At 42.3% G+C, this 12395-nt stretch overlaps 1 protein-coding gene across 1 annotated transcript in view; it reads right to left on the reverse strand.

Moving 5' to 3' along the window:
* The window catches only part of POU5F1 (POU class 5 homeobox 1), a 38835-nt gene extending 26739 nt beyond the window's left edge, over positions 1-12096 (reverse strand). The window contains exon 1 of the mRNA XM_063123501.1: positions 11479-12096. Within this exon, the coding sequence (XP_062979571.1) occupies positions 11479-12096 (618 nt within the window). The remainder of the gene's footprint in view (positions 1-11478) is intronic.
* Between the last annotated feature and the right edge of the window lie 299 nt (positions 12097-12395).

Raw genomic sequence — 12395 nt, forward strand, 5'->3', positions numbered from 1 at the left:
TGGGACATGGGCACATTTAGCAATTTGAGAAACTGTTGTAGGCACCCATGGCTGCCATGGAAGGTGTGTACTGTCACAAAAGACAAGTAACCTGCCCAAAAGGCTGAGTACGAGTCAGAGGCAGGAGCTGAGACCCAACATTTAAACAACTTCTTTGAACCAAAAGTTTTCAGCATCAACAGAAACCTATTTCACAGCAATTCCACCTGCTGGTAAGAAAATGTGATTGATAGATAGATAGATAGATAGATAGATAGATAATAAAGTAGGAGGGATAAGGTACCTTGGCAAGTGCTAAGGAAAGTGTCCAGGGGCACTTGGATTTAAAGGAACCAGAAGTCAGGGATATTGTACAAGTTTATGGGCCATTCCCCATGACTGCTGCAGCCTGCCATGGCTTATTTAAGCCAAAGTGGGCTGCGGTGTGCGCTGGTGGCTAGTTTGAATGTCTAAGCTATGGTGGACCGTCACTGTGGCTCATTGTGTCTTATGAGCCTGGCAAGGTTGGCTTATCAAGGGTTAAACAACTGAGGGTTAAACAACAAAAGGTAGCTTGTGTATAGCACAACAAAGGATGTTTCAAAGGGAGGTGTCCTTTCCAAGCCTCAAACAAAGCTAGTAGACTCCTGCTCCAGGAAGGCTGGAACTCTAAACAGGAACGCCTTTGCTATGAACTAGAGATGCACTCTTAACTTTGGAGGTTTTGCCATTTGTCTTTCCTATTTCCTTCTGCATTGGTTTTTATTTGTCTTCATCAGTTTAAAATTAGTTGCTTGCCTTGACTAGAATCTCTGGGATAGGGGAAGCTAAAAAATATCTAAATTCTACCTTCATGTCAGGAGAACACCTCTGAGCATGTACAGAGTGATTTTCCCTCACCATTAAGTAGCCACAGCCAATTCCCCCCACATACGTGGGACTGAGGCATGAGATTCCTGGTTAATCTGGAATCTCATTTTAAGAAAAATGCACCCAACCCCCTACTTGCATTGTAGAGAACACAGTGCTCTGTCTCCTTCCTTCCCAGTTACAAACATCTGCCTTAGATACCAGTTGGGGGTGAGGGACATCTGCCGAGAGAATAGGGTGGGGATGTGGAAGATGACTTCTCCCCAATTTGTAAAAGGGATGGAATTCAGATTACTGCCCCAAGAGAAAGCATACAAATTCTCAGAAGATGCTCGTACTCGGTCATCAAAATCCTTTATTCTTGATTGCGCAACTTTGATAAAACTCCAATGTTGGTTGTTTTATTATGGTTTTAATTTTTGTGAACCGCCCAGAGAGCTTCAGCTATTGGGCAGTATAAAAATGTAATTAATAAATAAATAAATAAATAAATAAATAAATAAAATGATGACAGCTGCTCTTTTGTAGGCCAACTTGTTTGCCCAGAGTTTGCTCCCCTTTGCTTTCTTTTGTGCTGAAGTGGTTATTTCATACCTCTTCACATTTGAAAAGGACATTGGCCACCTGGAAGCCCAGTATTGGCCACCTTGAGGCCTAGTATTGAGCAAAAGGAGGGATACAAATAAATAATAATAATAAGCCAACTCTTGAAGACAGAAGAGAGGAAGAAAGAACATAGCCAAGATAGCCGACCTGATCCATGGGGCAGGGGAGACGAAATCCACTGTTGGACAATACCTTTATTAGGACCATCAAAATCCCCCAAAAGAGTGTGAAAGCTTTCAAGTTCTGACCTCTTTAGCAGACTAGGTGGTTCCAAAACTGGAAAACTCCCAAAATTAGGCTAAATGTTGTGTCCGTGAGGTCTGTAGTTTAGACCCAATCTCAAGATGGAGACAGAAATTTCTTTCATGCTCTTTCCCTTAGAAAGACAATAGGCTTCAACTGGGAGCTGCCTTGTTTCTTTTTTCTAGAACCCTGAGGCCCACCACATGGAAACAGGGGCAAAACAGGGGCTCAGGAAAGCAAACCTAGAATTACAGAACAAGGTGGCCCTCAGCACATGCTCAGCCCAGGAATTTGTTCTCAAGACCAGAACTTACGCTCACACACAAACCATTTCACACACAAATCTGCTCCCAATCTACCACTTTTGCAGCAAACAAAAATGAAGAGGGTAGTAAGAAGCTATACTATGAAAGTGGAGAGCAGGTTAACTATGGTGAGGGACGCCCAGGCCCCAAATCTGCTTTGCAAGCAGCCCAGATTTATCAACACTCTCATAAAAGCTAGCATTCCTTGTGGGCAGGGCAGGGCAGGAGAAAAAGAAAAGGCAGTTAAAGGGATTGAAAATGGTATAGTTTGAAGTGGAGATGCTATCTTTATTGTATAAGTCCTTAAGATAATGAACTGGGAGGGGAAGGAAGAGAAAGGCAGCCAAGAATAGTGGGCAGTTTCAGGTCCAACTTGTACCCTACACATGATTTGCAGAGCTTTATTTGATTTTCTGCAGACTCTTCCTCTCCCGTTCCATCTCAAGATTGTAATAGTGCAGACACCAAAGCCGGATTCGCACCATTGTGGGTGTAAAGGAAGCCATTGTGGCTTCTCCCCTTCCCCCACTCATGCGTTTCACACCCCAAACTTTGAATTGTTAGTTCAAGACTTTCTAGTTCTATAAATTGTCCCTATTCAGCTCCAATTCAGAAGTTTTCTAGTGTTTTCCCTTTTCCCCTACTTCCTTCTAACACTGAAAGTTGATAACTCATAAATTAGTATTAAGATACCATCATATAACATGGTCAACACCGGAGCCCAGCTTCAGAAAGCCTCATGTAAGGAACCTCTGCCCAACCTAGTCCAGAAATCAATATTGGATTATTATGACTTTAAGTCAGGAGAAACAGAGTTAGCTGAGAATGAGTACTGGATAGATCCAGATACCGCAATCTCATTTTTAAACGAAAAAGACGGTACACCAAATGGTGCCTTCAGAGAATCAATGGTAGGGGACACTACCTCTCAGGAGGAAGACTCAACCGTATATTCCTCTAATGAGTTTTTAATAAATGAGACAAATGATCCTGCACTCATAGAGAGAGGAACAGAGGGTCTTTCACCCTTAGAAATACAAACTCCCTTATATAAAGAGGCATTAAACACGCTCAGAAAGAGGTTAGGCAAAGTTGACTCAGTAACCCAAAGAGTGACTCCACCACCTTGTGTGGGTTATTAAGAGATCAATGTTTTTTATCTAAACAAACAGCAGAGAAAATATTCCTCAGAAAGGATGTGCTACAACAGGAAGTCTCTGGCCTGAAAGCCATTATTGGAACTTTGGTTGGATTAGTAGAGCTTGGTATTCTGGCTGCAGCACCCCAGACGGGTCTGATGTCCCAGGGAAGGCAGATGGAAGACAGCCTGGAGGACTACCAGAGCAGAGGCAAGCAAAAGGATGACAGGCTCTCCACCGACTTAGTGATCAAAGAACTAAATAATATATTTCAAGATTGGAAAACCAATGCAGAAACACTTTTCCACCCCAATCAAACAGAGCACGAGGCCGGCTCTGATAGCTCCTTCTCCATTCTCAATTTAACTCCATCCGATCCAAGACTATTGCTAATTGATGAGTTTCCTGGCGAGGATTTAGACATTTCCCAAGTGAACAACAGTACCACGTTGTTAGATTTGACTCAATTAGGCCCAGATCCTACGTCATTAGACTTGGATATTTCACAGGAGCCTCTCTCCTTCTCAGCCGAGAAGGTAGGGCAACCAGCTATACCTCAAATCTTAGAGAATAGGGGGACAAATTCTCTCCTGGAAAATGGCTCTCCTCGGGAGAGATCTCTAGATGATCTGCAGGTAGTAATACACAATTGGCCACTCAGGAACTCAGGGCGGATAACAAGATTAGAACAAGAACTCATAGCAGAAATTCAGTCTATTCTGGGGACATCACTGGACAAAGGAAGTAATGTACGTTGTAAACGTTTGTCACAATATGGGGATAGTGGCAGTTTGGAATTAACTTTTTCAGACTCTGATATCCGGAGTAAATTTTGGTCCTTACTGCACAGGTTCACTGACAAAGAGCTATTGTTTGAACTAAAACAACCTCGATATGATTCAGGTGGGCTAGATATGAATTTCACACCATCTCTACAAGAGAGAGGAAGAGAAATCCACCCAAGAGCTGGAAATGAGGGGGACAGGAGCTGGGAGAACCACAGATATAAGATCCCTTCTTTCATCACCTACCCAAATAATATACAAATATATGACCACAGAAATGGAAGGAAGATCACACATTCCAACTCAAACACTAGCCATGGGAGATATCTGAAGAGACCTGAGGATCGAAATCATCAGCTCATATCAAAATCTTCCCACAGAGTCTGGGCTGATCCCCATAGGCCGAAACCTCCAGGAAATCCCAGATCTTGGGATTGTTACAAAAGAACAAACTTTCAAGATCCAGAGACTTATAAATCAGTCCGAAGACATCAGTTCTGACTAGGCACAAATCAAAAAGTGCTGAATATAATATCTTGGAATTTAGCTGGCTGGGGAAATAAATTGGTGGATAAAGAATTCATTAGAATGCTCCAACAATATGACATAGTCTGCCTGCAAGAAACTTGGTGCTGCGAACATAAACACACACCCCTATCCTTTAACCAACCAGCCACTCATGTGTTTACATATTCACCCATCTGCAACATAGGTTGTCATGTTATCTGAGTGTGGTGTACAGAACTGGACAAAGTACTCCAAATGAGGTCTGACTAGTGCAGACTTGAGTGGAACTATTACTTCCAGTGACTTGAAAACTATGGTTTTATTAATGCAGCCTAAACATTGCACTATTCTGTAGCCGCTAAACACTGCTTACTCATGTTTATTATTAATTATAATCAGGCTGGATTTGATTTAAATCATGATTTAAATCACTACTCAGAAAGTTTCGATTTCATCATGTGACTTCCCCCCACCCTCCCCAAAGTGCACTGCATTCACTGATTTTTTTGAAACTTAGCACTTAAGAGGTAAGGAGTTGATTCTGTGTACATAGATTTGCAAAGGGACAATGGGATTGTGATCTATGCAGACACAAATTCACAGTTTTGAGAACAATAAAACCAAGCATCTGTGATCATATCTTCTAGATAGAAAAATTGCCCAATAATCTTACAGAAACCTCAGGAAGAGCATGACATTGTAAATGGATTAATGGAATTCATTTACCAAAAAAATTAAACATTGCATGAATATACAGCCTCATGCTACATAATTAAAAACTAATCCTTATTTCATGATGAATAATCCGTATTTCATGATGGACTATAATGTATCTTAAATACAAAACTTTTTAAAGATATTTTTCCTCAAAAAGCATTTTATTAAAAAAATTCAATTTAAATCCAAAAAATCCAATTTAAATTTAAAAAACTGATCTTTTTTTGTTTGTTTTAAAAAATCATTGATTTTTATCCACCCTGATTATAATTATATTTATTTCTTACAAAACACCACAAAATAAAAATAAATGATTAAAAACATATAAAACTAATACATTCTTAAAAGGCATCTTAAAATTCAACTGGGTAGGCCTGCCAGAAGAGATCAGTCTTTACATCTTTCTTAAATTCCAGAAGACTGTTGACAAATCTCTCCCGGCAGGCCATCCCACAGTCTGCGAGCGAGCGGCAGAAGAGGTCTTCTGGGGAACAGATGTCTGCCTAGTTTTTGCTGCCTGTGGAGTAAATTCTTCCCAGAGGACCTGAGTGTACAGGACGGATTGTGATTGATTACTGTCCTATGATACTTTGCATATGTACTACTGCAAAGCCTGTCAACCTATACCTGTGCATTTGATTTTGCCCACCTCAGCCCCCCCACCCGTCTATATGCAGAATTCTGAATCTCTGCTTTGAATTTAATTTTGTTTGTTTTGATCCAGTTTTCCATTTTATCAAGTCCTCGCTAACCCTCCTCCCAGTCATCCATAAGTTTAATGACCCCCTTCACTCCCTCATTTAAGTCTACCTTCCCCAACCTGGTGCCCTCCAGATGTTTTGGAGAACAACTCCCCTCAGCACAGCCAGCATGACTAATGCTCAGAGGTAATGAAAGTCGCAATACAAGGTATCTGGAGCGCACCATGTTGAAGAAGACTGATAAAAGTAATTGATTTTTAAAAATGCAGGGTAAATTGCCCAGGGCACAGCTCTGTGGCAACCCACTCAGAACCTAAGTCCAGTGGTGAGGAACCATTGATTTGCTCTTTTTAGTGTGGTTTTCCAACCAGCAATGAATCCATCAGATGGTACCATTACTGAGTCCACATTTAACTAGTTTGCTAACCAAGTTATCATGGGAAACTTCAAATGCTTTGCTTAAATCAATATTAAGTTACAGCCACAGCATTCCCCAAATTCACTAAGCCAGGGTTCATCAGAAGGTAGATTGGGATATACTGGTAGCTCTCTGGGTGATTAGCAGTAGATCAGCAAGAGTTTCCAACTCCCAACAACAGCAATACAAAAAATGGCATTTTCCACCTAAATTAGGTTGCTGAAATAAACAAAGTGTACGGTGACCATGAGTGTTGTGTAGCTTTGTGTTAAAGAAATGTGAAAACAATTCAGCTCTGCTGGTATTGACGACAAATTCCTAGGCTAGACCCAGAGTTAGATACTTAGATACACCCTGTTCTTTTAATCCTACATCTTTTGTGACTGGCTCGAATTGGTGAATCTTGGGATTCTAGTAAAAAACAGTAGATCCAACGACAAGGCTGAAATCTGCCTGCCCCTGCACTAAGCTAGTTATGCAATCAAAAAAAGGGAGAAGGAGAGGAGAGAGATAAAATTAGTCTGACTGGATTTATTCTACACAAATCTATGCTGACTCCTTCTAGCCATATTACATTGTTACTAAGATGCTTACAAACTGACTCCTTTATAATTTCTTATAACTTCTTCCCTAGTATCAAAGTCAGACTGGCCAGTCTGTAGATTCCCAGATATGCATTATCTGCTGCCTGAAGACGATTGGGACAACAGTTGCCCCCTTCACGTCCTGCAGCACCTCACCTGTTCTACAGATGTCACTGCAGCCTTGTTTTCTCCAACCCCCGGCTCAGATAGGCTTCAATAGGACCATGGTGATGTTATTTATTAAATTTCCCCAATGGATGTCTAAGTATAACGGCAGATCATCAAGGTAGCAGGCCTTGACTCCCCCACACCCCAAAAACATTTCTTAGATTTTAGTAAGAATATTTGCACCACAGACGGTTCTACTGAGGGTTCCTAAACTCAGGAGCTGTTTACAACTTAGCTCCATATGGCTTCAACAGTATCTCCCAATGCATAAAGTTCACCATACTACATCATTGCAAATACCCTTCCCCTACCTCTTCTACCCTTCCCCTACCTCTTTTGCCCCATAACCCGCAGCTAACTACTCCTTCCATTTTACTGTACCCCTGCCCAAGGCAAGCCAAATTACTTTGGCACCACGGGCAGAAAATCCTACAAACATCTCCCAACCTCCCTAGCAGTAAAAAGTACAGTAATAAAGAATTAAGTTAACTAGAAATCTGCTGCCATTTCATGTCATCCCCAAAAAACCAGCTGCCTGAAATAGCCACCTCAATCCACCACCCATCAACACTCCTGATAAAAGATTCCCCAGGACCACTATATTGAAATCCCCCAACTATCAATGCACTGACCTTGAAAAGAGAGCAGGGGTGGGTGGGGGTGGGGAAGCAACTGTTAAGTCTGAAAAGCCTTCATTCCTCTTAGCCTAGAAACCATTTCTCTTAACACCAATGTAGGCAAGTGTTCCAGGGTGCAAAGGCAGACAATTATGCGTGTGTTGGGAGAAATGCACTCTGCGCCTCCTCCAGGGTGCTCTCTTCTTCATTCATGCCACAAATTCCAGGAATGGGAACAGGTTCCAGAGCTAGGGACCTATGAGCTGTGATTCCTATTAAGATCAGGATTTACATCTGCCTCAGTATGTGGCCAAACACACAAAATTATGAGATGCTCCCGTGAAATTTAGGATAAAAGGCTTGCTTTTGGGTCATCCTACAACAGAAATCCAGCTGTTGTAGCAATCTATAGATTTTCTGAAAAATTATTATCCCAGAGCCAAAAAAAGGGCAACGAATTGATCAAGTCCTTGGAGCATATGAATTATCTTTCCCAAAGATTAAGATGTTTGAAGCTTTTTAGTTAAGAAAAAAAGAGAACTGAGAAATTGCAACAACAAATATGGTATAGAGAAAGCAGGCAGGGACTCCCCCCTCCCCCCTGTTAGGGCTCAATCCTGTGCATGTTTAGACAGGAAAAAAGTCCTACAACTCCCAGCATTCCCCAGACAGCATAGTTAGCTGGGGAATGCTAGAAGTTGTAGTACTTTTTTTCTGTCTAAACATGCATAGGATTGAGCACTTATAATACTTGCAACTATGAATCATCTATGAGTCACCAGTAGTTGTCGCTTGACCACAAATTCCAACAGTTAGTGACTTGAAGAAGCACTACCTTTTGTCATTCCTGAATCTGTTGCCAAACAATTGTTTGGCAGCAGATTTAGAACTGACAAAAGCAACAGAATCATAATTAACTGTTGGAATTTGCTGATATGGCAACAACTACTGGTTTAGATAAGCGGTATAAAGAATATGGCTCTTAGCCATGACAGCTAGGTAGGACCTCCCCATAAGTCTACATCAGAATACCATTTGCTTTCAGCAGGGTAGAGAGGGCTCTTAGTTTTCTTGCCCTGCCAGTGGCCTTCCCAGAGGCATCTGCCTGGGCACTGTTGGCTCCTTGCAAGGGAGACTGGAATATAAATCAAATAAATAACAACAACTACTACTACATAGACCTGATCCATCAGGGCTCTTCTACATAGTAACGTCTAGAAGCAGTAGGAACATTCATAACTTAATTTCTAAAGTGAGAGGTACCGGAGTTCAAATGCCTAGATTCATGGACATCTGACTGGGAAACCCTAGAGGGAGTAGCAAAAAAGCACAACTGGAAGTCAGGAGATCCAGGTTCTAATCCTCACTCGGCCATGGAAACCCACTGGGTGAATTTATGCCAGTCACAGACTCTCAGCCCAACTTCCCTCACAGCATTGTTGTTGTGAGGATAAAACAGAGAATGGGAGTATTATATACACCGCCTGGAGTTTCTTAAGGAGAAAAAAATGTGGGACATAAATGTAATAAATAAATGAAGTTATCATCATGGAGCCCCATCCTGAAGTATGTTCAGTCCGGTCATCATTTCTAGAAAGAAGACCAACTATCTGTCTGACCTCGCTTGGCACCTACTTTGTTTTCTTTCCGTTGCCAGCTGAAGACCTTTTTATTTTCTCAGTATTTTAACACCTAATTTAACTTAAATTTAAACTTTGCTGCTTTAATCTCATATTTTAATCTATATTATTTTTTGCTGTGTGGTTTTATTCTGGTTGTGCTTTTTATATTGTATTTTGTATTTGTGTTTTAAATTGGTTGGTTGTTTTTATGCTCTTCATGGTTTTAATTTTTGTGAACCGCCCAGAGAGCTTCGGCTATTGGGCGGAATAAAAATGTAATAAATAAAGAAATAAATAAAAGGCAAGAGTGTGGGACTTGAATCAAAACAGTCCAGGTTTGAATCCCTGCCTAGCTCAAAGCTTAAGAGATGGTTTTGAGGAAGTCACTTGGTCACAGATGCAGTTTATCCCTCTAAAAGACAAACTAAAAACTGTTGCTACAAAGCTGAGTGAGATAGTTTCCATAATGCACTTTGCATCCTAAAACAAAGACACTAAATAATGTGATGAGAAAAAAATAACTATTATACTAAGATTGTAAGCCTATGCGGCAGGGCCTTGCTATTTACTGTTTTACTCTGTACAGCACCATGTACATTGATGGTGCTATATAAATAAATAAATAAATAAATAATAATAATAATAATAATAATAATGTTAAGAAGTGAGGTAACATTCACACCACACTGCCCTTGCCTAGGGGCTCCTCTCATTTCTCTCCCCACCTTTTTATAGAAGATTGTATACTCATGCAGCAAGGGTTCCCATCTGTCCGTTTTTCTTCATTTTTTGCTGTGCTACTCTGCAAAGTGCATGCAAACGGATGCTGCTGTAAACAATCATTAGAAAAGCAGCAACTGTGAAAGATGAGTAAGAAAATAAAACCATCAGCAGACTTAAAAAAAAAAAAGCAGGGAACATCCGTTTACTATTTCAGATAATCCTAGAACTAAGGGAATCCTAATGAAGTTAATGGACAGGATAAACCCATCACAAGGGGAACAAGACACAAACATCACTGGACCATTGTCAGTAACAACTTATTTACTGATTTTTCTAGCACTTCTCTCATTTCCTCTTCAGTAATTCGTATCCACCCTTACATTCAACTTGTGCAGAAAACAGCTAAAGAATTTTGTGACCTTAAAGATGAATAAATTTACTGTGTCATAACTTTTTGTGGATTAAAGTCTACTTCATCAGATGTGTTCTCCAGAGTTTCAGGGGTGTGTGTGTATACGTAGTACACATGGTTGAGGGGTGGGAGAGAGAGTGATTATAAACAGTGAGGCGTGAAAAGAAAATTAAATATATGAAGGACAGACAGTGCAATTATGTTATGAACAGTAATCATTCCTAAAGCCACTCAAGTTCAACTACCAGGTTCCAACACTAAGAGAGTTCATACACCTTTAAACGCTAGCAGCAGTTCCCCTGTCACTGCAGCAGTATGCCAGAAAACCCTGCAACGGTTTGCAAACCCTTCTATACAATGTTTAAATAGTTCAAGCTGAGAGACAGCATCTGAGTATCAGATACTGGATCCTAAGAGCAACAGAGGAAGGGTTGCGCTTGTAGGCTTTCCCAAGCCATATGGACCGCTAACATTGGAGCAGGGCTGTTCAGCACGTTCTGGCAGGCTTCCAGATTTACATTAATCACAGCTGTGTCTCCAGGAGCACAGTATAGTGGTCATGGCTTATCCCACTTTATTCTGACTGACAACTAAGCTACCTGTTTGAGGATGGACTTGAACTCAAGCCTTCTGGAGTCAAACATTCCCTCCTCAACTTCATGCTTGTTCCCTACCACCCAGAGAGTTCTTTCTAGAGTCAAGGTTTTAACCTAGAAGTTTTTCCAAAGCCAAAAACCTGGTCCTACGGTATCAGCGGGTTAAAACAAACACATCAGACAGAATTCGTTTTTTTACATCGGTAAAATTACCGATGTAAAATTCAATGTTCCCAAGCAAGTTCACAAAACAATAGCCATTAACTATTAGAAGAAATCACGGCATATTCAGTCTTGCTAGGGTTTGTCCCAAAGAAAAATGACTGCGCTGCTGGAAGGCAGTTTAGACCTATACATTGCGTGTAGGTGCGAATTACTCCAGAATGACTTGAGGAGTCCCAAACATTTCAAGACTCGGGCTGGTACAGTTGACCTCTTGGGGTCCCCCAGCCTCCCAACACATAACGCCACAGCATCCTTACTTACCTCATCTCCGCTGCCGCTTTCCTTGGCTTCTCCAGAGGCCATCTGTCCGCTGGGGCTTCGGCTGCCATCGCTCTGAGGGCTGCTCTCGGCGCTGCCCATCTCCTCGGGCTGGCTAGCGGGGCTGGTGGACGGCTCAGGCTCGCGGCCAGGTGAACCAGCAGCCTCCTTGCTATTGCTAGATGTCACACGGGCAGCAGCTGGAGGCAGATAGCAGCCTCCTGCCCAGGAGGGGCCATGGTAGGGCCCTGGCTGGTCGAAGTCTCGCTCCACCTTGATGTCAGGCTTGGGGCCTTGGCAGGCCTCCCCAGGCGGAGGGACCCCATAAGCCCCCATCATCACCCCAGGATGGTGGCTCCAAGCATCCCCACCAGTAGGAAAGGGGTACCAAACTCGGGGAGCTTCACCACCGCCAGGGTGGGACTCTATCACCCCTCCCTGCGGCCCATAGTCAGGCTTGAATCCAAAGGCCTGTCCAGGAGTTGCCCCGTTAAAGGCTTCCGGCAAGAAGCCCCCAGTTGATTCATGGTGAGGGACGACAGCAGGGATGTTGTTGAGGTGAAGGCCTTGGACAGGGAAAGGGTACGGGCGGCCTAGCTCACGACCCAAGTGCCCCGCCATGGAGATTTCGTTTCCAAGGGTGAGGAAACTCAGTTGTCCAGAGAAGTGCAGCTCACACCTTTTGGTTTGAAGATTGACTATCTGGGAAGAAATTGGGGCGAGGGGCACCCAAAGGCTTCTCTAAAATGTCTATAATGCTATCAACAGAGAGAGACGTCGTTTCCCAAATCAACTCCTTCCTCATCCAAGCGTTTCTCCGGACCAGAGTCTCTTCCTCGCTTCTTCAGGTCAGCACAGCTATCAAAACGATCTGCCACTCAAGAGAGACCCTCCTCAGTACGGAGACCCTCAATTAAAGC

The sequence above is a fragment of the Elgaria multicarinata genome, chromosome 3 (genome assembly GCF_023053635.1).
Source record: "Elgaria multicarinata webbii isolate HBS135686 ecotype San Diego chromosome 3, rElgMul1.1.pri, whole genome shotgun sequence".
In the NCBI taxonomy this organism is placed as follows: Eukaryota; Metazoa; Chordata; class Lepidosauria; order Squamata; family Anguidae; genus Elgaria; species Elgaria multicarinata.